Here is a 22,258-nt window from a genome sequence, read left to right as displayed (position 1 = left end):
ACTTAGGAATTAAATAAATATTTAGTCTGCAGACTATTTTCAAAATAATAATAATAAAATAAGATCTAGTGATTATCCAAGATACACCACACCGGCTGTCGATTAGCGACTTGGTGGTATTAAGAAAGGATCAAACTTGAGTATATATTAGCGTCGTTTAAAGCTCAAATTTTAAAATACTTTAGTAGCCACTTATTTGAAGAGCAGAGAAGAAGAGCTGTGGTTTTTTTTTCCTCAAAAGTCCATAGACTATTATATTCATAATTCATGAAGAATATTGTGGCTCCTATTGTGACCCATGCGACCATTGATGTTGGACTTATGATACTACCTCTGAAGATAGTATCACAGTGAGCTTTCCATATTCCCCAAGCAATTCTAAAGCACGCTGCAGCAACTTTCTCCACAGAGAGCTTTTTGTTGAGCTTAATGACCCAGTCTTCGAACGTAGAAAAACCTTTCTCTATCTTAACAGTTGAGAAGGCTAGTGAACCAAACTACTTGAGCGAAGTCACAATCCATAGAGGGGTGGTTGGCCCATATCTTAGACCCATTTATTGAGGGTTGAAGGAAGAGGGTGCACCCTTACCCTTGTAAAGTATTTTCACAGGAAAACTTTAACCCTGGTGCTATTGAACTGTGTTTCTTGATAAGGATGTGTCATCAAATCTGGCTACATTTTTTGTCGAGCCTCTGATGTTCAAAATCGAGGAGCTTAAGGACAGAAGCTACTTGTCGCAATCGTCTCTCTGTCTCTGTCTCTGTCTCTTCGTATATATATATATATATATATACATACATGAAAATGTTGTATTCCCCACGTGCTCAAAGGAAATTGTCGGTGACATCAGAAATATTTATTAAACATTTTCTTCTCTTGATATTTGTGTGGTTGGTACTACTAATCATCGAGCTTCTCTCTCTTAGTCTCTGTCTATCTCTCTCCTTTGTTTTTGTCGCATTTTCCAGTCACCGTCGTAAATTTCAGGAGGAAGAGACGGCCAAAGGCGTACACGTATCTCGGACGAAGAGAGTTCGTATGAATAGTGTGGGTTATAAGAATCTTTTATATAAACGAATTGTTAGAGTTGGATATAAAAAATTTCCGAGAGTGTATGCGTGCAGTGCAGTGCATGCGTATTAGTATTAGGTGCAGGGCATAGCAACAAAGTCAAGACTAATATATATACCTGTACTGCACCCAATCCAGCATTCCAGCGCCATCGCACTCACTTCCCCTCGTACACATAACACATCCATCATTGGGGGCCCCGTCAAATAATTGGAAATTTTCACAATTCTCCCCTGCCTCCTCCTCCTCCTCCTCCTCCTTCGCATTCTCTCCAACCTCTACTCCTAGTGATCCGTCCTCTCTTTGAGACTCTCTCTCTCTCTCTCTATAATAGCCACGGAGGAAGAGATGTCCTCCATTGGGTCTCTTCCTTTCCTCTTCGGAGGGTTCCATTTCGGTAGTTCTGCTGTCTCGCGGGGCAGAAGAAATTTCCGAGTGAATTGTGATGGTTTTAGTGTTGGTAAAGCCAGGTCTTTTAGAGTCAGAAAGCGTGAAAGTTTGGTGGGTCTGCGAGCCACTGGGAAAAGTGGTAGCTTTGAAGAGGAAGGGGAGGAGAGAGAGGGTGTTGGTCGTGCGGGTGGTGGTGATGATGCTCTTCGGGCAACGATTGATAAGAGCAATGAGATTCTTGCAATCCACAGTAACCTACTTCAACAGGTGCGCCTTTTCTTTTCTTTTCTTTTGTTCTTTTTTTTTTCTTTTTCTTTGTTGGTTTTCAAGATGGATTTTCACAGCAATGTCTTGTTGGGTTTTCTTATATTTTGTTGAAACAAAAGGTTCATGAAAATTTGAGCAATCCAGAATTACATGTTGTTATTAGATCAGCCAGAGATGGCACTTTAATTCCTAGAACTTTTGAGGACTACATGTTGTTCAGGTTAAATTTATCATCTCTCAGCTCAAATTGAATTCATAACTAGCCTTTTGCAACCTAGTAAAACGCAGATTGTTTATTTAGTAGCTATGGATTGAATACATGGCACCATGTAGAGTCTTAATTTAAATCGAATTTATTTACTTAATATTGTTTACCGATTAATAAATCTCAGTAAGGGCGATTTGAATGTGATCGCCAGTGTAGTGATTTGAAGTCGTGCTACTTTGGTGAGCGGTCTTCCTCACCACTATTTGCACGAAAACTTACCTATTTCTGTGTTCAGAAATAGTATGATGTAATTCACTCACAGATAGTGATTCTTAATATGTACTTTTCTATGGACTGGGGAAGCGTAAATTTTATACTTATGAATTGGATATATTTTGAAAAGCTTTATATATTCTTTGAGGTAATAAGTGAGGATCTTTACTTTTTACCTGTTGGGATATGAAATTGGGAAGTCTTGAATTTTCTATTCTTTTAATTGAATATTTTGTTGAAACCTATGTTGGTGAAAGCTTGTGCAAAACCATGTGTCTAGGAAATTATTTCTTGTTTGGGTTACTTTGAAAAATTAGGAAAGAGGACTAAGTAGATTGTTGAGAAGACATTATTAGTGGGTCTAGCTTTTCAACTTCATGAGGAAAAACTCAATGCATTCAATGATCCTAATCAGATTGACTTAGGCACAAAACACATGAGCCACTAAGTATAATGTTGGAGTCAGATAGGGCATTAAGACTGCCTAAAATGTATTATGAATTTGATTATGTGTTTTTAGTGAACTATTAATATATTGGGTCACCAGAATTCATAATTAATTATTTGCATCCTACATAAGGAAGCTGGTATAAGAGGCTGAGGTGGACGCTTATCGGGGCTTGGGTGGCTTCACCTATTGGTTTCTTGGAGTTTTAAGGTTGAATGCACTATCTTATAGAAGTTTGAAATTGTAGGAAACTTGGGGTGAGATTATAAAGGCCTTATTTGGCAATAGTATGCCTTACCAACAAGATTTTTTTTAAGAAATGAATTTCTAACTTAGTGAAGTTTGATGCTCATTGTATTTTTGAAAGTGATGATATTATCTAAGTAGGAATGACTTGGACAAAAACTTAATGGACATAAAGCCTGCTTTATAGCATCTTCCTTTTTTCTTTATAATGGTAGTCATCATCTTTAACATATCCTTGTCAGCTGTATTCATTAAGGACATAGGTTAATGACTTTCAGACATGAATTATGCCAACATCTTTTTTCTTGATTCTGAGTACTATTGGCTCATTTCATTTAGGAAAAAGATGCTTGCTTGATGTTAGCAGGAGTTTTATCACACTTTAACTTGCCTATGTTTCCATCTGATAACATTTTTATGCCACTATTCCTTGTCACTAGTTAATCCTATTAGATACGACATGTAATATTAAATTCTATTTCCGGATATAGAAACTTACTTATTGTTTCCACCTGATGATAATTTTTATGCTGCTAATTGCTCATGGCATGTTGGTCTTATTACAGATGTCATCTAACTCTTATCTTTGGTTTTTCTTCCACTTAATCTGGTGCAGATTGCAAAAAGAAAGAATATTGTTTCATCAATCAGAAGTGACGTAACTAAGGAAGAAAATGATTCCAGTTCTTATGTTGAGAAGGAAAATTTGGAGCCAAGCAGTGGAGAGCAAAATGGGAAGTACAAAAGCAGCACCGTTCCTAATAATTATTCCCAATTGGCTCAAGATGATACATCTGAGAATCCACTTGTTAATTCCTTTGGAGGTTCTCCAAAAGATAATGTAGAAGCTGTTGAATTTCAGGTGAGACAATCAGCAGTAGATGCTTTTGGAAGACCTGAAGAGCCCAGTTTGGGGACGACGAAGATTCTCTCACCATTTTATCTTGAAGCTGAATCTGATGGTGCTAAAGAAGAGAATGCTGAAGATCTTGTAGAAGCAAAATTGGATAGTGTACATGTCGAAGATGATGTGAATCCTGGGGAAGAGAATGAGGTTCCTCTTCCTTTGGCTGGGGCAAATGTCATGAACATCATAGTAGTTGCTGCAGAATGTGCTCCTTGGTCCAAAACAGGCAAGTCAATTTAATTCAACTCCATAGATACATAGGTAGTGTCAATTCTACATGTCTAGAACTGTGTATATGGTCTTAACTTGCAATGTCATGTTTCTTCCTTGGATACTTGATTCCTGAGTTTGATACTTAGTGCATCTCTTTGCTGAGCTTTTGGCTCCAACAGGAAGTGAGTGTATTTCTCAAAATACTAATAATGATTACCAATAATTGCTGTGTAGGTGGGCTTGGAGATGTTGCAGGAGCATTGCCGAAGGCTTTGGCCAGAAGAGGACATAGGGTCATGGTATTCATTCTTTTCCTCACTAATTTATAGAATCGTGCTGTTCCATATAGTATTGTTAGATCTTCAAAAAGAGTAGATTAACAATATGTTCCTATAGTAATAATATTTCTCATTTTATTACCTACGTAATAAACAGTAGTAACTTTACATATTGCGCTTTATTCATTGCATTTTTAGGTTGTGGCACCAAGGTATGGAAACTATGCTGAACCCCAAGATATAGGAGTCCGCAAATACTACAAGGTTCATGGGCAGGTATGCCGATTATATGTCGTGATGCACTAGAATGCTTTGGTGTGGCTATTAACATCCTTACTTTGTCTGACAGGATATGGAAGTAACTTATTTCCATGCTTACATCGACGGTGTGGATTTCGTTTTTATGGATAGTCCAGACTTCCGTCACCGGGAGAATCGTATATATGAGGGAAACCGAGTGGTAAATTCTGTGGGCCTATTTTCTTTAGACTTATAAAAGAGTTGATGAAGATACACTTTTCCCATCATATTTTCGTGCTTTGTCTGTTTTATCACACTGCCTTTGTGTGGATGGTCTGTAATTCTGTATTCAGGTTTCCTAGTTATCATATAAATATTAATTTTTGTCATATTTTGGCAGGATATCTTAAAACGTATGATTTTGTTCTGCAAGGCAGCTGTAGAGGTATTCTCTTTTTTACCTTTACAAGTCGTACACTTTTTAAATGTTCAGATGTAGTGGGGAACTTCCATGGATATCTAAAATGTGTGCTATAGAAATTTCATGCAGTCCTGTTAATGAAAATGCATATTTCTGCTCTAATCATCAATAAAGACAACTTCTATTAGTTTTAAGAGGCGGATTTACAGGGGCAACGCAGTCTCTCTAATAGAGACTGCTACTTTGCACTTCCATGAACTTTGAAAATTTATCTGACTTTTTTTTTATCAATGAAACTAGAGAAAATACTGGCTGAATTTAGACAAAATGACTGAAAGGAATGGAGGATAAAGTATTGAGAGGGAAATGAGATGAATAATATAAGAGGAAGCAAAAGAAAAAAAAATGTTTTTTTGCGTTTCTCCATTGAAACAATTTCCTGTCGAAGTTGGGTACTTTTTTCTTTAATTGAAGTGAGTTATTATAAGCAATCTTCAGTTCATACTTCATACTTATTTTCTGCAGTTTTTTATTCTATAAAATTAACTGCTGCCTGAATCTCTAAACTCTAAAGTATCCTTCTTTCACTCTTTTGGGACTCTTCAGAAATAACAGATAATATCCCTAAATGTCTTCTAATCTGTATCATGAGCATCTACTTAGTTTATTACCCTATATTATATTTTGACTTTTGACCATCTAGATCCCCATTAGAATGAGCCAAGGGAAGGAAGAACCTTGTTACCTGTTAGTTATTTATGTGGTCTAGTTACAGTATTTTGAATAATAGTGACTACTTAATTCACTTTACTTTCATTCCAAAGGTGCCTTTATCTCAGACAGTCTAAACATCACAAGAAGCATGCCTGAACCCGCTTGAATTCATTAAGTCCTTTCTGGATCAGCATGTCAAGCTTTTCTTCTGATGGCATAATCACATACATGGTAGCTTGAAACTGTGCAGAGATCTCTAGTATCCCTATAGCTTGAAACATAGGCTGCCCACGTGCAGCCCATTTAAATTTGGAACTGCTTATGGGGTACATGGTGTATCCCTATAGCTTGTCTCTATTATATACTGCCTTTCAGACTACTGTGTTGGTGCTCAAATGACTGTATATTGTCTCAGAGATATCTAGTATAACCTTGTTGTAAGATTGCCAATTTGGGACCAATTGTTTATGTTCTTTTACCCTACAAAATGAAAAGGAAAAGAATGTAATTTTCTGAGGGGCACAAACCTCCATTTTGAATTAGTTATAGGGGAATACCTCCAGAGCCTATGCCCAATTAACAAGATTCTTCATTTTCTTTTCCTCTATCCTGATTTTGCCATGATACTGTGACCATGAGAAGAATTTTATATTCTGTAGTATTTCACTTGGTTTTCGTCATTAATTTATTTTGCATCATTGACAAATACCTTTATTGTTCCTTTTGGATCGATTATCTTTGGTATTGGACTTCTCTATGTGGACATTCAGAGGTTTTTAACAAATTATCTTGTTGAGGAATAGTCCTCAGTGGTCACAAAGTAGGGTGTTGTTTCAACATTCACTCTCTTTTATAGTTTTCTGACCATCTGTCTCACAAAAAGGGTATATGGATGGTCAAATGTCTGTTGGTTAATTGCATTGAATATAGCATTTTCACCACAACATTCAGGAACAGTAATTGCCATTTTTGTCCTTTCAGGTTCCTTGGCATGTTCCATGTGGTGGCTCCTGTTATGGAGATGGTAATTTGGCTTTCGTCACGAATGATTGGCATACTGCTCTCTTGCCTGTTTATCTGAAGGCATATTATCGTGACAATGGCTTGATGAAATATGCTCGGTCTGTTCTGGTAATACACAACATAGCCCACCAGGTTAGCCCTCTTAGCTGTTGGTCTTTATGAATTCAACTGGAGATGCATAATTCAAGAACTATGGTAGCAAATGATTTCACTCAATCATTGACACTTTTTTCTTTGCTTGATAATGAGCATCAGAGCTTAGCCAAGTCTAATTCCTATATATTATGCTTTGCTTGTAAAAGAGCATGCTAATGATTTATGGCTCATTATAAAATTAGAATTTGGCCTGAAATAGATCATTCAAACTGTAATGAATATTTTAACTGATTTTCTGAATGTATCTTAAACACTGACAAGAAAACTTAAAGAGTAGCCAAAAGCTTAGTTCTGAATTAGTTCTGTTGTTTTAAAGAGTAGACAGGAGGGTCCTCATTAACAGATGGCATGACCTGGATTGTGCAGAATTGAAAGGTTCATGTATCCTAACCCATATATTTTGGTCATAATATCTCCATATTGCCTTACGGGTCTCTTAAGTTTAACTTGGCCAAGACAAGCTGTCTCCTAATGTCTCAATTCAACTGGCCAACAGATTAAAATACTGATGCATCGTTGATTATACTAATCCATTTTGGAAAACCAAGATCTGCTTCATCTCTTTGACTAAACAGGGAAGATAACATATTTCCTAATGGATATCACTTTCCTGTATGCCATTAGGCAACAAATCTTGCTTGTGAGGCTGTGACTCTATCTAGCAGTAAGCATTTTCTTTTAGCAGTAAGCATTCTTCAATAGCATCCACATATCTTAGCAGATAAACTTAAAGAATGTTATCCTATACGATCGATTGATAGAGTAATCTTGCACTCGTGTAAACACTGTTTTATTTGCTCTATGCTTGTCAGCAGTCTCAGACCTAATGAGGTCTCAGAATATCAATCAGTCTTGGCAATTGAATAATGAGTTCTCTGTTGACTGAATAAGAATCATTCTTAGTACTTGGTCACATAAATAGTAATTAGCATCCTGAAAAGATTGATATTTAGAGACATTGCCCCTTGACATAGTTTCAACTCCCATCATAAGTTATGATCTACGTGGCTATAATGAAGGGGAAAAGCTTATGATTTACTGGCTGAGTATATTTAATTGCCAAATTTCTGGTTAAAGTGAGTTCAGTTCATGTTATTCTCTTTTCTCTCATTATCTTTAGTTCTATAACTTCCATTCAAATTTTTGGACTTTTTTTCTTCCTTTTTTCTGGCACTCCTACTTAAACATGTGCTTCTCTCGTTAACAAGCCCTTTGCCTAATTTTGTGATAGCTAGCATAGTATAAATGCTCAAGCTAATAAAATGAGTAGCAACTTATAACAGAGTTCCATTTCCACATGGCTTGGAACTATAAATGGTAACCTTATCCCCACCCCCCCAAAAAAAGAGGAAAATGCTATATATTGGCATTGTTTCACATTTATATAAATTTTTGTTTTCTTGATTGATTCATCTTTCTCTTCTAGGGTCGTGGTCCTGTAGATGACTTCAAATTTGTGGGGTTGCCAGATCACTACTTGGACCTTTTCAAATTGTATGACCCCGTCGGAGGTGAACACCTCAATATTTTTGCTGCTGGCCTGAAGACTGCCGACCGAGTGGTTACTGTTAGCCATGGTTATGCATGGGAGCTGAAAACATCAGAAGGTGGTTGGGGCCTACATGAAATTATAAATGAAAGTAACTGGAAGTTTCAAGGTATTGTAAACGGCATTGATGCAAAGGAGTGGAGCCCCAAATTTGATGTGCACCTTAAATCCGATGGATACACAAATTATTCTCTAGATACTTTAGAGATGGGTAAGCCAGTATGTAAGGCTGCTTTGCAGCGAGAGGTTGGTCTGCCTGTTCGTGATAATGTACCCATCATTGCATTCATTGGAAGGTTAGACCACCAGAAAGGTGTCGATCTCATTGCCGAGGCCATGCCTTGGATTGTCAGTCATGATGTTCAAGTAGTCATGTTAGGCACGGGGAGGCAAGACCTTGAGAATTTACTGAGGAACTTTGAGAGTCAACACAGGGACAAAGTTAGAGCAAAGGTTGCATTTTCAGTAAAGATGGCACATAGAATTACAGCAGGTGCCGACATCGTCATGATGCCTTCGAGGTTTGAGCCATGCGGATTGAACCAGCTTTACGCAATGATGTATGGAACCATTCCAGTGGTGCATGCTGTTGGGGGCCTTAGAGATACAGTGACTCAATTTGATCCTTTCAAGGAGTCTGGTCTTGGTTGGACCTTCGACAGGGCAGAGGCAGGAAAGCTGATCCATGCATTGAGTAACTGCTTGAATACATACTGGAATTACAAGGACAGTTGGAAGGGTCTTCAAACAAGAGGGATGACGCAAGATCTTAGCTGGGATAATGCTGCTCAGCAATACGAGGATGTCCTCGTTGCAGCCAAGTACCAATGGTGATTCTTCTCCATCACATGTGTGTTAATTGAGATCTGTCGAGAGGTGATGATAATGGTCTATATGTGAGATCATAGTTTCAGATATGCGGCAGTATGCAAATAGATGAAATTTTTTTGGCTCATGCTGTAACATGTAAATTGTTTCTCTTTTTTCCATTTTTGCCCTGCACATTCTGTACAGAGGAAGGAGGAAACAATTGCTGAAAACTGAGGTCTGTGTACCCTATATTTCTAGCTTTTATTAATGCAAGTAGTTCTTCGTAAAAGCTTTCTGATGGAAGTGCAATAGATGTGTTCAGATATTCACTGAACCTTCTGGTGAAGATAGACTTACCATTCTAATATATATTGGAGGTGTATCTTTGAAACCTCTTATACTGATACCACATCAAGAACAAAGTGTATGCTTCTAATCAATCAACCTTCATAGGATCCGCTGCTGCAGAAGGTTTATAACAGAAAGAGCAAGAAGACAAGTTCTAGACTCATGTCACTAAATAAAATGTGTACATCAATAATGATGTTATTGGCAAATGCTAGTCCAATCAAGCATGCTGTCAGCCATAAAAGATTCTAATGATCTCAGACAAAGGCTAATGTACAGGTGCAGTTCTCTGAAAAGTCATCAATTATGCTATTCCGATGGTTGCTGTTGATGTTATTTTGTCTGCAACCTCTCCAAACTTCTTATCACGTGTCTAAATGATGAATTATTCTTAAGTTAATCAATAATGATATTAATTGTGCAAGTACTAGGCTGTAGCAAAGTCAAGTGATGTTAAGAGATTCCATCACAATCAACATAGAGGAGCTGTAGTCAATGGCTTTCGTCGGAATACTCATGAGACTTGCCGGAGATCCTATGCAACATCAACAAACTACACAAAAGCAAACAGATGGATTTGATCAGTATATCACATTCTCCACCTAATTGGCCTTAATTCATATGATCACAGAGAGAAAGAGAGAGAGGGCAAGTTCGTAGATGTTTAGTTCTTCTCAAGGGATATATAAAGTTGCAGATCTATAAACAGAGTATCTTTGGATTCTCGGAACCGTATCATTATGTTGATAAAAGTAAAATTCTCTTTTATTGTACTCCCTCACAGCCATGCACCTGCTCCAGACTCCACAATAGTGTCTAAATGTGACTCCAAAGTCATCTTTATTTGATCATGGACTCCAATTAAAACTCTTTCCAGGTACTACAGCATCTCTATGAAACAAATAATGAGAGAATTCATAGATTCATACTAGTCCAAGAACATACATTTACACACCTTGTTGTTCTCTCCAGTTTAGCTACCTTGCTTCTTATTGCACATGCAATTAACTGGTTAGTGTACCTTCAAGAGTCATCATGTTTGACCTACTTAGTTTTTCTTTTAAGAAAAAGTCAAATTTACAACATGTGGCAGAGAAGTAGGTAGATGGTAGACTTTGCACCATGGTTCTGTTGAATTTTGAACATCTCTTGTTGTTTTTGGCAACCCACCCCCACTGATTCGTTCACTAGTTATATACTCAGAAATATTTCAATCAGAATATTTCTTATAAGCACACACTACTACGTGAGGTGGTCTTTTTTTTATTATTATTTTCTTAATATGACATTAAGAGGAGCTTTTCTTAATAAGAAATTAACTAAGAAGTAAAGTACCAGGTCCACACAGGTTCTCATTTTGTATTGAGCAGTAACAACAAACATGCCTGAGACTTTACTCAAACTCCTTTGCCCAATGAGCAGTTTCAAACTTTGGAATCCAATGGATTACTTCAAGAGCAGAGAAGGTGGATAAGAAGCAGTCAAATGAATGGATGCAAATATCCTAAAGGCCCAATTGCTGGAATTTTCTGGAGCTCAAGTCAAATTGGCAGCTTCCCTGTAAGATGAAATTGCTAACTCTCTTGTTATGTAACAGGCTCCTGCAGTTGAGGCTGCTAAGAATCTGCTAGTTGGATGTTAATTGAAGAAAGGTTTGTAATATTCTATTCTCAAGTTGTGGCTATTATATACATTACGGATGATCCAACAGGTAAGCAATGTAGCTAATATAATATTTGAATTCTTTGCCTCGGGATCCAAGATTAAGGACAGCTCGCGGTGTTTAATACATCTCACTATTTAACTAATCAAGTTTACTCAAGATCCAGTCTTCTTCTTGCCGTGAATGGTAGATAACATACCTGGAATTATATTATTTCTAGTAGGAAACATGATCCGAGTTTATTATGGGACTAGCTTGTGAGCTCACTTATTATAGCTAGAAGATTTACTAAATCACTTCTTCTCTAAACTATTTACTGTTAATATTTCATTAGAAATTATGATTAAAATAAAGTTAAAATTTTGTCTAACTAAATAAATAGACAAAAATATTGTCATCTTCCTTCTATTTTCTCCTTTAGTAGCCTCTATATTAACTTCTCCAAATATTAAACTTTAAATCAACTTCTCTAATTATATAAAAAATCTACTTCTAATAGGAGAGAGGAGGAGAAAGTAAAGCTATTTTTATCCATCAAATTAGTTATTCAATATCTTATTTTCTTTCTCTAGCTACGATTAAATATACTTTACCCTTCTGTAATGATGTCTAAAACCGTTTACTCTGTTATATAACTTTTTATACTAAATCAGTCCTTATTACTAAAGTGAAATAGTTAGAATTTTCGTCCAAATTATAGAGCTTACCAAATTATCAAAATATCTCTTTACATCAACTATAATAAATCACTAAAATATATAAATTACTATTCTCTCCGGTAAGTTTATCTAACAAATATAACAGAGCCATTTTAGTAATTTAGACGGGGCTCTGTTAAGTGGGACATAAAGTTTTATTTTAGTCATAGATATTGAGACTAATTTAGTAAAGAAAAATTGTACAAGAGATAAAGTATTTGAGTTATGAAAAACAAGGGGAGGAGGTTAAAGCTTTTTTTTATCCTTTTCTAACAGAGGGGACTTAGTACTGTAATTAGATAATTTAGAGAGTTTATAGGAGTCAAATATAATTAACCCAAAGAAATATAAGTCATTTACTTATTTATCAACCTTTTATATTATTATTATAATTATTTTACCTTCACAACCAATTAAGCACATGGTTTGAAACCTTTGGGTCATACTTACTATCTTACTTAAGTTTGATGGTATTGAATGTGGTGTGGGCTCCTCAATTTTGGTTCGGTTGTTTGATATAATTAAATGATGTACGAACAAATCGTGTTACTTTCTAGCAGCCAAAAGATTATTGATGAATAAGCTGATTTTTTTTTCTCGTGTGTCACAAGTTCTTTTTTTTTTTTTTAATTCCAAATCTAGACAATATCATGAGTTAATTGGTTGATCACATGCCTTGATGCTTCCCTCCACTCACAGATCAGACCACTTGTTCAACAAAAAGAAACTCTTACTACATAGGTTTATATTCACATCTTTCAATTAATTACATTTTGATTTCATATACTTCACACTCTCCTTCACTTATGTCTTTTATTCCTTCAGTGTGTGCATGCATGGTTATGAGGTAGATCCTTTCTTAAGTTTTTTCAACTAAATTTCGGCTTCTAAATCTTAGAGGAGGTAACTAGTACATGGAGCACATGTACTACTTGGGCAATTTAAAAGAAAGAGTTCCAGAAAGTAAACACAATTGAGAGAGTATATATATGAAGCTAAGAATTTTACATTGCTGTCAACTTGTTTGTTTCTGGATTCAATCAAAGAGTATCAATCCCATGTGGAGGGACAGGGTTATAGAAAACTAGCTTTTCTCACATTATTCTCAGATCTCGTATCATTTGCATGCCCTCCGAGTTATTTATAAAGTTAATTAGTCATGATTAATGGTGTAATGGTATAATGGTATAAAAGGAGAGTGGGGGCTGAGTGGCCTACTACTACACTACTCTACATTGCTCCTGGCCCAATCTTACTGTCATTCATACATCCCCATTTCTGAATTCCCTCATCTTGTTTTGACTTCTTCTAACCATTGCTACAAACGACTATCTCTCCATCCTAGTAGTGTTTGCTTTCGAAATGGAAGATACACTATGTACAACTCCACCCTTTAGCTCTCTCTTTTCTCTCCTTTTTTCTGGTACTAAACCCAAGTCTTTATTGGCAATGCAGCTCGTTCTTCTCAAAGTCTCATGCTATGGGTTGCGCAAGTCTACGACTTCGCCTTCGCCGCCGGTCGCCTGCCGGACCAGATGGGCGCGATATGGTGGCAGTTCAGGTTGCTAGTTGTAGTCCCATTCGTGAAGCTGTGCATCGTGTTGTGCTTGATCATGTCGACCATGGTGCTGTTTGAGAAAGGAAGCATGGGGATCATAAGCCTCTACGCCAAGGTCTTCCGGAGGAGGCCCCAAAGGGTGTACAAGTGTGACCCAATTGTCGAGGATGAGGAGATTGGCTCTTTAGCTTATCCTATGGTACTAGTTCAGATTCCAATGTACAATGAGAAAGAGGTATGTAATTAGATTGGTAACCTCTCTCTCCCTCTCTCTCTCTCCCTCTCTCTCTCTCCCCCCTTTATTACCGAGTTCTGAGATTAATAGAGCAATGGCAATGGCAATGGGCAGGTATATCAGCTTTCGATCGGCGCGGCGTGCAACCTACAATGGCCCGGCGACCGGATAATTATTCAAGTGCTCGACGATTCAACTGATCCGGCCATCAAGGTGACATCTTGTTAATTTTCCGTTTAATTTGATTACGACTAGTTTTAGTGTGAGAGAAAGCATGTCGAATCCTTCAGCGGATTGTCTGTAGACCTGACTGCAGGAAGTTCCTGCGGTCGGCTGGCTGCGGAGTTATGAACGCAGCTGTAAGCCGTAAACGGTGCATGTTGGCATGTTCCCTTAGATCACGGATCCAATCATTTTTATAGAATATTTTTACTTTGTCGGGTATGAAAATTTGAAAAAAAATTCACCGAGGATATTAAATAGTAGAGCGACAAAAGTTCCAAATCCGACCTCCTATTCTTGATTATTTTCAAATTTATCTAATTTTATTTGTGTCTTCAGGAATTAGTGAAGGCAGAGTGCACGAAATGGTTCAACAAGGGGAAGAACATACGATATGAGACGAGGAGTAATCGGAATGGTTATAAAGCAGGTGCTCTGAAAGAAGGAATGAAGCATAGTTATGTGGACGAATGCGAATTTATTTCCATGTTCGACGCCGACTTCCAACCGGCGCCGGATTTCCTCATGACAACCGTCCCTTTTCTTGTCCATAATTCAGATATTGCACTAGTTCAAGCTCGTTGGAAATTTGGTATGTATACATTTGCAATTTATCCGTTACAGAAGTCATTTGAATGCCAGACTAAGTCAAAGCTGTATGTGTCTCTCTGAATGGTGGTGCAGTGAATGCCTCTGAATGCTTGATGACAAGAATGCAGGAGATGTCAATGGATTACCACTTCAAGGTGGAGCAGGAATCAGGGTCTACATCTTGTGCATTCTTTGGCTACAATGGTAAATCTCTTCTCGAAGGGCAAGTTATTTTTATTAGGATTTAGTTTAGCATCAAAATTCACAATAATGGGTTTCAATATTCAAAGGATGTACTTATCCTGTTTGTAACTATGCTTCACTGAGAGTCTTGAGACTTAAAACTTTCCAAAGGAGAAAAGAAAACGGTTTCAAAGGATGTAGTTCTGGTTCTCATGTAGGTACTGCTGGAGTATGGAGAATCCGAGCTATATATGACGCTGGGGGTTGGAAAGATAGAACAACAGTTGAAGACATGGATTTAGCAGTCAGAGCAGGTCTTGGAGGATGGAAATTTGTATATGTTGGTGACATCAAGGTGGATCTTTTCGTTTCTTTGCTCGAACTATTAGATAGGTGGTCATAAGTTCATACCTAAACATAGTAGTTTATCATGGACGTAATTTCTGTTATTCAGGATGATAGTACTCTCTATGATTTTCATAATGTGGTTGCTGTTATTGTTGCAAAGATCATACACCACTTCCATTCGTAATAGTAAATTTCTGGCTTCTAGGTCAAAAGTGAATTGCCAAGTACCTTTAATGCTTATCGGTATCAACAACATCGTTGGTCATGTGGGCCAGCAAATCTATTTCGAAAGATGTTCTGGGATATTGCAAAGGCGGAGGTCAGTATTGTAACTTGTTAATGAAATGCTGCATGTAAACATTCAAGTTCTGAATCACATAAGTATGAGACTTGGTTTATCTCTCTCTTCAATGCAGAAAGTATCAATGTGGAAGAAATTCTATGTGATCTACCACTTCTTTTTCGCACGAAGAATTATTTCGCATTTTGTCACCTTCCTTTTCTACTGTGTGGTGATCCCCTTATCAGTTTTCTTTCCTGAAACTGGAATTCCCAAATGGGGTGTAGTTTATGTTCCAACAACAATTACACTTCTCAATGCAGTTGGAACCCCAAGGTTCAAATTTTCAAATGTTCTTGTTAAAAGTCTTTCATATCAGAGAAAATATGACTTGTTTCAGTTGTATTTTCAACATGTCTTTCTAACTTATGATGTTATCATTTCTCCTTCATAGGTCATTTCATCTAATAATCTTCTGGGTCTTATTTGAGAACGTCATGTCCCTGCACCGATGCAAAGCTGTATTTATTGGTCTTTTCGAAGCAGGGAGAGTAAATGAGTGGGTTGTTACAGAGAAATTGGGAGATATGTTAAAGACAAAACCAACTCTTAGTGTCAAAAAGAAGTTTCGGTTCAAATTTTGGCAGAAGTAAGTCAATCAAATTCTTTCTCTCTCTTTTATTTTTCTTTTGAGATGTAGGCAATAGTGTGTTAATTTGATTATACTTTTTCTTTTCTCTTATCTACCAGATTTCATATGCTGGAGCTTGTGATTGGTTTATACCTCATGATCTGTTCATGCTATGACTTCATGTGCTTGAAAGATTACTATTTCATTTACTTCTTCCCTCAATCTATTGCCTTCTTTATCATTGGATTTGGCTATGTTGGAACCATCATCCCCAGTGACAAGTAGAGGACATTTGGGCTTATGCCTACCTATTTGATTCTTTCATATTTATACAATTCTTTTTTGCGCCTTCAATCACCTGTCACACCATGAGATTGTTGATGTCTTATAAGCAGTAAGGTAAGATCAAGTTACTTCATACAGAAGAGAATACTTCAACTTGTGCTTAGAGGAGTACTATATATGAGAAGGGGAGTTGAGTTCTCTAAAGAAACAACAGGGATAATAGCTCAATTGAGGAACAAGAGGAGAAACAAAGTTGGCAATGCAATAAACAAGAGGACATGAGGCCTGGGTCTTGATAACTACAAGCTCATTATTGCTGTAAACACCTGGACGTATTTACAATAGGAATTTTTTGCTATGTATTGTCTTATTTTCAGTTTGTGATGAGAAAGTTGTGAGAAAAGTAATAATATATGTATGTAGATTGTCTTATTTTCTTCATTCTGTTATATAATTATACTTTGGTTTTAGCATATGGTTTTGAGCATTGTGAGGTTTCAAACAAAAGTTGTGTTCTTTTTGCAAACTTAAAAACTTGGCACATAAATTATACCAAACTGAAGTACCATTTATCAACAATTAGTTCCAGTTTGTACTGATAGAACAAAAGGAGGGTCCACTTTTTTTTGAAGATAAAGTGACCTGTGACCCCCCACCCAAAAAAAGAAGCATGGGCACCTAGTCTGACAGCTACTTACTAGTTCATAAACTTAACTAGACAATTCATGGCATGATATTGTATGAGATTGGGTTATGTGTGAATGTCTTAAGTTTATTATGCACGCATAAGATCCCAATCCTGATCCCTTCAAGGGTACAAACCAAAAGTTGCAGGCTTCTTGCCATCCTGCCATGATCCCTTACAGTTGATCAGCAATACAGTTCTTCACATTTGGCCAGAAATGCATGTCAATTAGCTGCTCAAAAAGAGAGGAGGGAATCTATCTATGGGAAGTCCAACCTCTATTCTAGGGATAGTACAGTAGTACTCCATTGTCCCACTCTTTTAAGCTAAATCTTAGATTCTCATTTTTATATATCTAACCCCAGTTGGCTATGATCATTGTTTAATTAGGATTATGGCTCCTAAACATAACATAGGAGTTAAAACTTTGGGTAACCATCTCTGGCTTATTTACTAGAATGTCAAACTGCTAAACTAGTTGCAAGACAGCAACTTCTCTCATATGGTAAGTTGTATAAGAGTAAACCCCCCCCCATGGATTCATAGGAAATAATCTACACATCTCTATACTGAGTGACAATATGGTAGTGCAGAAAACAAACAGAGAAAGAAACAAAGGGAGAATAATTTCTAGTCCTTTACATGGCTACTTCCTTTCTCAAATTTCCAGTCCTTTACATGGCTACTTTCTTTCTCATCTATGTTTGTTTGCAACCAAGAGGGGCCGGGTGTAAAGGCAATGCAGGAGTAACTCTTGATGGATCTCCTAACCCCATGCATCTCAAGAAATCCTAGCCTACTGCATTCAATATTCTGTTCAAAAGATTTGCCTGGGCTTCTTCCCTGGCCTTTCATGTGGCTCCTACACCAAGGAAGTCTATGTAAGTTGGTGAGATGGTGCCTTCAAGATGGATGCTCTCTCTATTCTCTTCAACTGTAGCTGACTCTTTGACTGACACCCTTGATGCTACTGAGTCTCTGGATTCTGAGGAGTATTTATGTCTTGATGCTTGCATTGCCAATATGAAAGGTAGGTGGTTGTATGGGCCAATGAAGGACTCATGTGCATTGGTGCCTGCAATTGTTCCAAAACAAGCAATGTAAATATGTGATCCATGGTAAGAAATCATAAAGAAAATACAAAAATAAAAGGAATTTAAGGCTACTTCTTTTGTTAGCTTTGCATGTTATAAAAAAAATCCCCAATCTTGTTTTGCTTTCATGCCTGTCAAGATCTAGTTTTCAGGGGGGATAAGTTTACCAACCACTTACTGAGATCATTAATACCTAGTTAGCTATTCGCAAGAGAAGAAGAATAAAATGAGTACACTGGAGCTAATGTCAGTTAAAATAATTCAAAAGAGCAACAGCAGGACCAGCAGTGAAGTGACCATGCAGCAAGCATCTTTCTTTATGTTTGTTTTCCTTTTTGTGAGAAACCATAGAGCAAAGATCTCCATCAGGGAAGAAGTACAAAGAAGGAATAATTAAGCCCAAATCCCTTATGCCACCATCAACACAAAAATTAGTGGGCAGTACAAGTAGTGATATATAAGTAGTAGTCGTAGTAGTAGTAATACCGTACTAATAACAGTTCAAAAACATACCAGAAATTAAATTAAAGGATGTTTGTCCGGCAGAGGGCCCACTGTAAGCTGATGCTGAATCCCCTCCACAATAACCCGTATGGTTAATTGATCCAAAGGAGCCATCAAATGCAGCAGGAAATGGGAAAGAATGCCATGAGTTGCAACTAAAACCACATGAACTTGTTGCAGTTGGTGTGACTGTTGCAGCTTCTTTCAATCTCTTCTGCACAGCTTGGTTCAGCTTCCTCCTCCTAAAAGCATTGGAATGCTCCCTAAATTTCCTAGCCATGATCACATGCCAATGGTTCTTCACAGCATTGTCTGTTCTACCTGGGAAGAGCCTTGCAATCATGGCCCACTTATTCCCATACAACCTATGAGCAGCCATTAGCTTCTCCTCTTCCTCCTCACTAAAAGCCCTTCTGTTGATCCTTGGGTCTAGTTGGTTGAACCATCTTAGCCTGCAGCTCTTCCCTTGAACCAAAACTCCCAATGTTGTAACACCCAAGTGGCAAGTAGAAAAGGCAAAGAAAGGAAGGAAAAAAAAATTAACCAAAATACTCACCTGATCTTCCCTCAAGTTTCTCTGCTATAAGATTCCAGTTCTGGGGGCCATAGAGAGATACTAGTTCTTTGAGCTTCGAGTCTTCTGCTGGCCTCCAATGGCCTCTGGAGCAAAGCTTTGACTGACCCATTACTCCACCATTGGAGTTGTCACCATCTAGGCTATCTTCTAATACAATGCCATTGTCTTGGTTCTCTCCAAGACTAGTTGGCTTAAGAGAAGGTGGATTGATGGAGAGAGAGCCCATCTCATCCAGCACACCAAAGGAAGACGAGGAGGAAGAAGAAGAGTAGCTTGTTAAGCCTCGGTGATCAGCTGCCATCAAGAGAGATAAAGTAGGTGGGAGGAAGAGGACAGGGAGCAAAACTAGAAAGGCCAAAGTGGTTGCTTTAACAGAAACCCACACGGCTACACACTCTCCCTATCTCAAATCACCGCTAATGTCTTCTGAATTCTGACCCAGATGTCAAAGCTTTCACTGCTTTAACTCTCATCCACACGTGTAGTCTTTATCCTACCACATGTGTGGGATGTGAGAAGAAATCCATTTTTTTTATCTTGCCAAAGAAAACTGCAATATTGCACTCTTATCTCTCTCTCTCTCCCTCTCTCTCTCTCTCTCTCGCGTCCCAGATGATTAGTAGACTAACTTCAACTATTATAGTAGTTTTCATTTATTTTATTTTTGAAAGATTTCTCTGTCTTACAGTTACATTGTCGGTGGTATACATTGAAGTTGAATCTTAAAGAAGTCCCAAACAGATTAAGCTACCAAAATGGACTTCATTAAATCATACTCTCACAACTTATTTCCTCTCTCAAAGCCTCTCATCTCAATTCAAACCCACCACAAAGAGCCAAGAAATGTACACCATTGTACAACTCTCCACAAGCTTCTACATGAGAGGATTGTACCAGGCCTGCATCGCTGCCCGTGGCTCTGTCCCTGGTGACACATCCCTCTTGCTCTCTAGCATAATTCATACTACCAAATGAGCATACGACACTCCTTAACGAGCCACCTTCTTCCACTTGTTATGTAATTGTCAATAGTGCCCTATGACTGAATGCCTTCACAGTTCACATGGAAGGTTGCTTTAGAGGCCTAACCTGCCCAAGGAGGCAGCATTCAATGGTTCACTGTTCAATGCTAACAAGACTAGTAGCTCAGATGATTAGTCTACAAGTAGTTAAAATATGGATAGTTACACATTTGGCCTTGGATGAGTAATTAATCCCACATATGGTTAAACCTAAGGAGGTTTACAGTTGCAGATCTGACACACTTCCACAACCCACATTGATTTGCTTGCCCCCTTCTCTATTATTCAAGTGGTCCATTTGTAATGAGTACAAGTATATTTACAATTCCATGTGGAGTTATTCCAAGCAAGGAGATGAGCTCAAGAAGTGGAACTGATTAAGAGGAGTAAGTGAAAGTGATAGATTCATAGAATATATTCTTCTCCTCCCTAACCACATTTCTGTCTGCTACCTAGTTTCAGACAGGTGACAAAAGCTTTTCTTTTGAAGAAGTATAAGTGGCCTCTACCTCTTTGCAATCAAAAGTAAACTTACAGGTGTGAAGATTGGATCTTTGTTCTTATAACAGGACATGGGCTTAATAGCATATGGAAAGATTAGAGAACTTGGGAGAGGTAAATTGGCCCACAAAATAAAGAGGCAGTCTGCTTCATGAGATTGCCTTGGGTCTACCCTCTTGGAGTTACATGAAAAGGATGCTAGTGGAGAACCATCAAAGTGGTCACCCTAACCTACACCTGATGGGGTGCCTCAATCCTCCATGATAGAGGACAAAGACAACCTCTTAAAAAATAAAAGCAGCAAGGCAAAGTAGTATGCAGGATGACATCAAATCTAGGAAAATACATTGTGCATTTGGGCAAGATAAGAATCAATTTCTTCTGTCATCTTCTCTGCTTACAAGCCCCCACCATTACCTAACCTTTGTCCTAGCTGTGTGATGCCATTTAACATCCAGGTTTGTCAAAGACTAATGCCATTCTCCACAGTTGGACAACAGTGAAATGGTAGCATACAGTTACAGAGGAACACATGGTGTGTCTTCTTACTATAACAACCTATATGTTCCACAAGTGCGAAGCTATCTGCTTCACAAACAAAGATGGACTTGTCCACATCCACTTCAATCAAAACCATTGGAGAGCTAAGATGCTTACAGAAGCCTCTCTGCAAACTTACTATATCTGTTACATGGTGACAGCTCTGTTGCTTTCTGTATCAAGATTCTTATACTGTGGTTCTCCCTCTAGAATGAGTTCGGCAAAGTAATTAATGTTTAATGTTAACCTACCAAGAGTTCAATCTCAAGGATCAATTCTGCTATTCCTGGGGAAAAGATTGGACTACTTTTTCAAAATGAATAGTACGTCATCAATCGATGGAAAGAGCGATCTGCTTAAAGAAATCTACATGACTACTTATTTGGCAAAAACTATAGTAGTTTGGTTAAAAGAACTTCAAATCTTTTTAAGCCTTACTATGCAGTAGCTGAGGACATCAATGAAGGAATTTGTTTTGGAAGTCAAGCTTTCTCTTTTCCCTCCTACCTCATTGATGTGATGCTTAACAAACTGAGGACAAAGCTTGGTTGAATTGCCACCCAAGAGCGCAAGAAGATAGCATACAATCAAATTAAATTTGAGAAATTAAAGATACTGCACGTATGCATCTATATGAGATGTCACCTTCACACGCACGGATGTCATGCATCAAGAACACTGTTTAGGAACAGATAAACTACTTGGTTTCTTCTGTCTTCATCTGTAACAAAAATGTCTTTAGCTGGGATTCTCCTCTCACCAAATCTTTGTCCCCAGATCTTTAAAGATGGATGCATGGAGGAAGACAGTGGATTATTCCAACAAGGTACCCCGACACAGTGAATTACCAAATGGACTTTTACTGCAATCCCTTGGATCCTTGCGTTGATTGCAAACAAACTTAGATTTGATATAACCACTAGATGGGTTGTTCCATGTGAATAATAATCCGAGTAGCGAAATGCTATGCCAACAAAACTGCCAGGTGTCTCGAAAGGTTGTATTCAGATTTCGACAGTGCATTCAAAGGAAGAGAAGGACTACTCTGCTACAAGATAACTCATTAGAAAAGAAAATG

At 37.8% G+C, this 22,258-nt stretch overlaps 3 protein-coding genes across 4 annotated transcripts; 2 read left to right on the top strand and 1 right to left on the bottom strand.

Moving 5' to 3' along the window:
• The first annotated feature begins 1,262 nt into the window (after window positions 1-1,262).
• Window positions 1,263-9,504, top strand: LOC140785959 (granule-bound starch synthase 2, chloroplastic/amyloplastic-like). Its single transcript, XM_073134109.1, has 8 exons — window positions 1,263-1,729; window positions 3,521-4,037; window positions 4,259-4,323; window positions 4,501-4,578; window positions 4,652-4,762; window positions 4,943-4,987; window positions 6,659-6,832; window positions 8,283-9,504. Exons 1-8 carry the CDS (start codon window positions 1,421-1,423, stop codon window positions 9,237-9,239), a joined length of 2,256 nt encoding a protein of 751 aa, XP_072990210.1. The 5' UTR covers window positions 1,263-1,420; the 3' UTR covers window positions 9,240-9,504.
• A 3,639-nt stretch (window positions 9,505-13,143) lies between these two features.
• On the top strand, window positions 13,144-16,730 carry LOC140786639 (glucomannan 4-beta-mannosyltransferase 1-like). 2 transcript variants are annotated; one of them, XM_073135219.1, is made up of 10 exons: window positions 13,144-13,302; window positions 13,380-13,717; window positions 13,832-13,930; window positions 14,279-14,531; window positions 14,624-14,734; window positions 14,932-15,068; window positions 15,267-15,380; window positions 15,478-15,677; window positions 15,796-15,990; window positions 16,092-16,730. In XM_073135219.1, exons 1-10 carry the CDS (start codon window positions 13,287-13,289, stop codon window positions 16,255-16,257), a joined length of 1,629 nt encoding a protein of 542 aa, XP_072991320.1. In that variant the 5' UTR covers window positions 13,144-13,286; the 3' UTR covers window positions 16,258-16,730. The 2 variants fall into 2 exon arrangements, with proteins under 2 accessions (XP_072991320.1, XP_072991321.1); XM_073135220.1 differs by lacking the exons at window positions 13,144-13,302; window positions 13,380-13,717; window positions 13,832-13,930 and adding an exon at window positions 14,111-14,158.
• Window positions 16,731-17,560: 830 nt separating this feature from the next.
• Window positions 17,561-19,576, bottom strand: LOC140785654 (uncharacterized). Its single transcript, XM_073133600.1, has 3 exons — window positions 19,097-19,576; window positions 18,550-19,005; window positions 17,561-18,017 (listed from the first exon to the last, which is right to left on the bottom strand). The coding sequence occupies exons 1-3, from the start codon at window positions 19,416-19,418 to the stop codon at window positions 17,794-17,796; spliced, it is 1,002 nt and encodes a 333-aa protein (XP_072989701.1). The 5' UTR covers window positions 19,419-19,576; the 3' UTR covers window positions 17,561-17,793.
• Between the last annotated feature and the right edge of the window lie 2,682 nt (window positions 19,577-22,258).

The sequence above is a fragment of the Typha latifolia genome, chromosome 4 (genome assembly GCF_019914945.1).
Source record: "Typha latifolia isolate L0001 chromosome 4, TyphaL0001v2, whole genome shotgun sequence".
Classification (NCBI taxonomy): domain Eukaryota; kingdom Viridiplantae; phylum Streptophyta; class Magnoliopsida; order Poales; family Typhaceae; genus Typha; species Typha latifolia.
The sequence above is the reverse complement of the archived record's forward strand: the minus strand, read 5'-3'. Positions and strand labels throughout refer to the sequence as shown.

Coding starts and splice junctions, on each gene's coding strand:
- LOC140785959 (XM_073134109.1), top strand. CDS start 1,421: ATGTCCTCCATTGGGTCTCTTCCTTTCCTCTTCGGAGGGTTCCATTTC. Junction 1,730..3,520: donor ACAGTAACCTACTTCAACAG/GTGCGCCTTTTC, acceptor AATCTGGTGCAG/ATTGCAAAAAGAAAGAATAT. Junction 4,763..4,942: donor TATATGAGGGAAACCGAGTG/GTAAATTCTGTG, acceptor ATATTTTGGCAG/GATATCTTAAAACGTATGAT.
- LOC140786639 (XM_073135219.1), top strand. Junction 14,532..14,623: donor TCAAGCTCGTTGGAAATTTG/GTATGTATACAT, acceptor ATGGTGGTGCAG/TGAATGCCTCTGAATGCTTG. Junction 15,381..15,477: donor GGGATATTGCAAAGGCGGAG/GTCAGTATTGTA, acceptor TCTTCAATGCAG/AAAGTATCAATGTGGAAGAA.
- LOC140785654 (XM_073133600.1), bottom strand. CDS start 19,418: ATGGCAGCTGATCACCGAGGCTTAACAAGCTACTCTTCTTCTTCCTCC. Junction 19,006..19,096: donor GAAACTTGAGGGAAGATCAG/GTGAGTATTTTG, acceptor TTTTGGTTCAAG/GGAAGAGCTGCAGGCTAAGA. Junction 18,018..18,549: donor ATCCTTTAATTTAATTTCTG/GTATGTTTTTGA, acceptor GAACAATTGCAG/GCACCAATGCACATGAGTCC.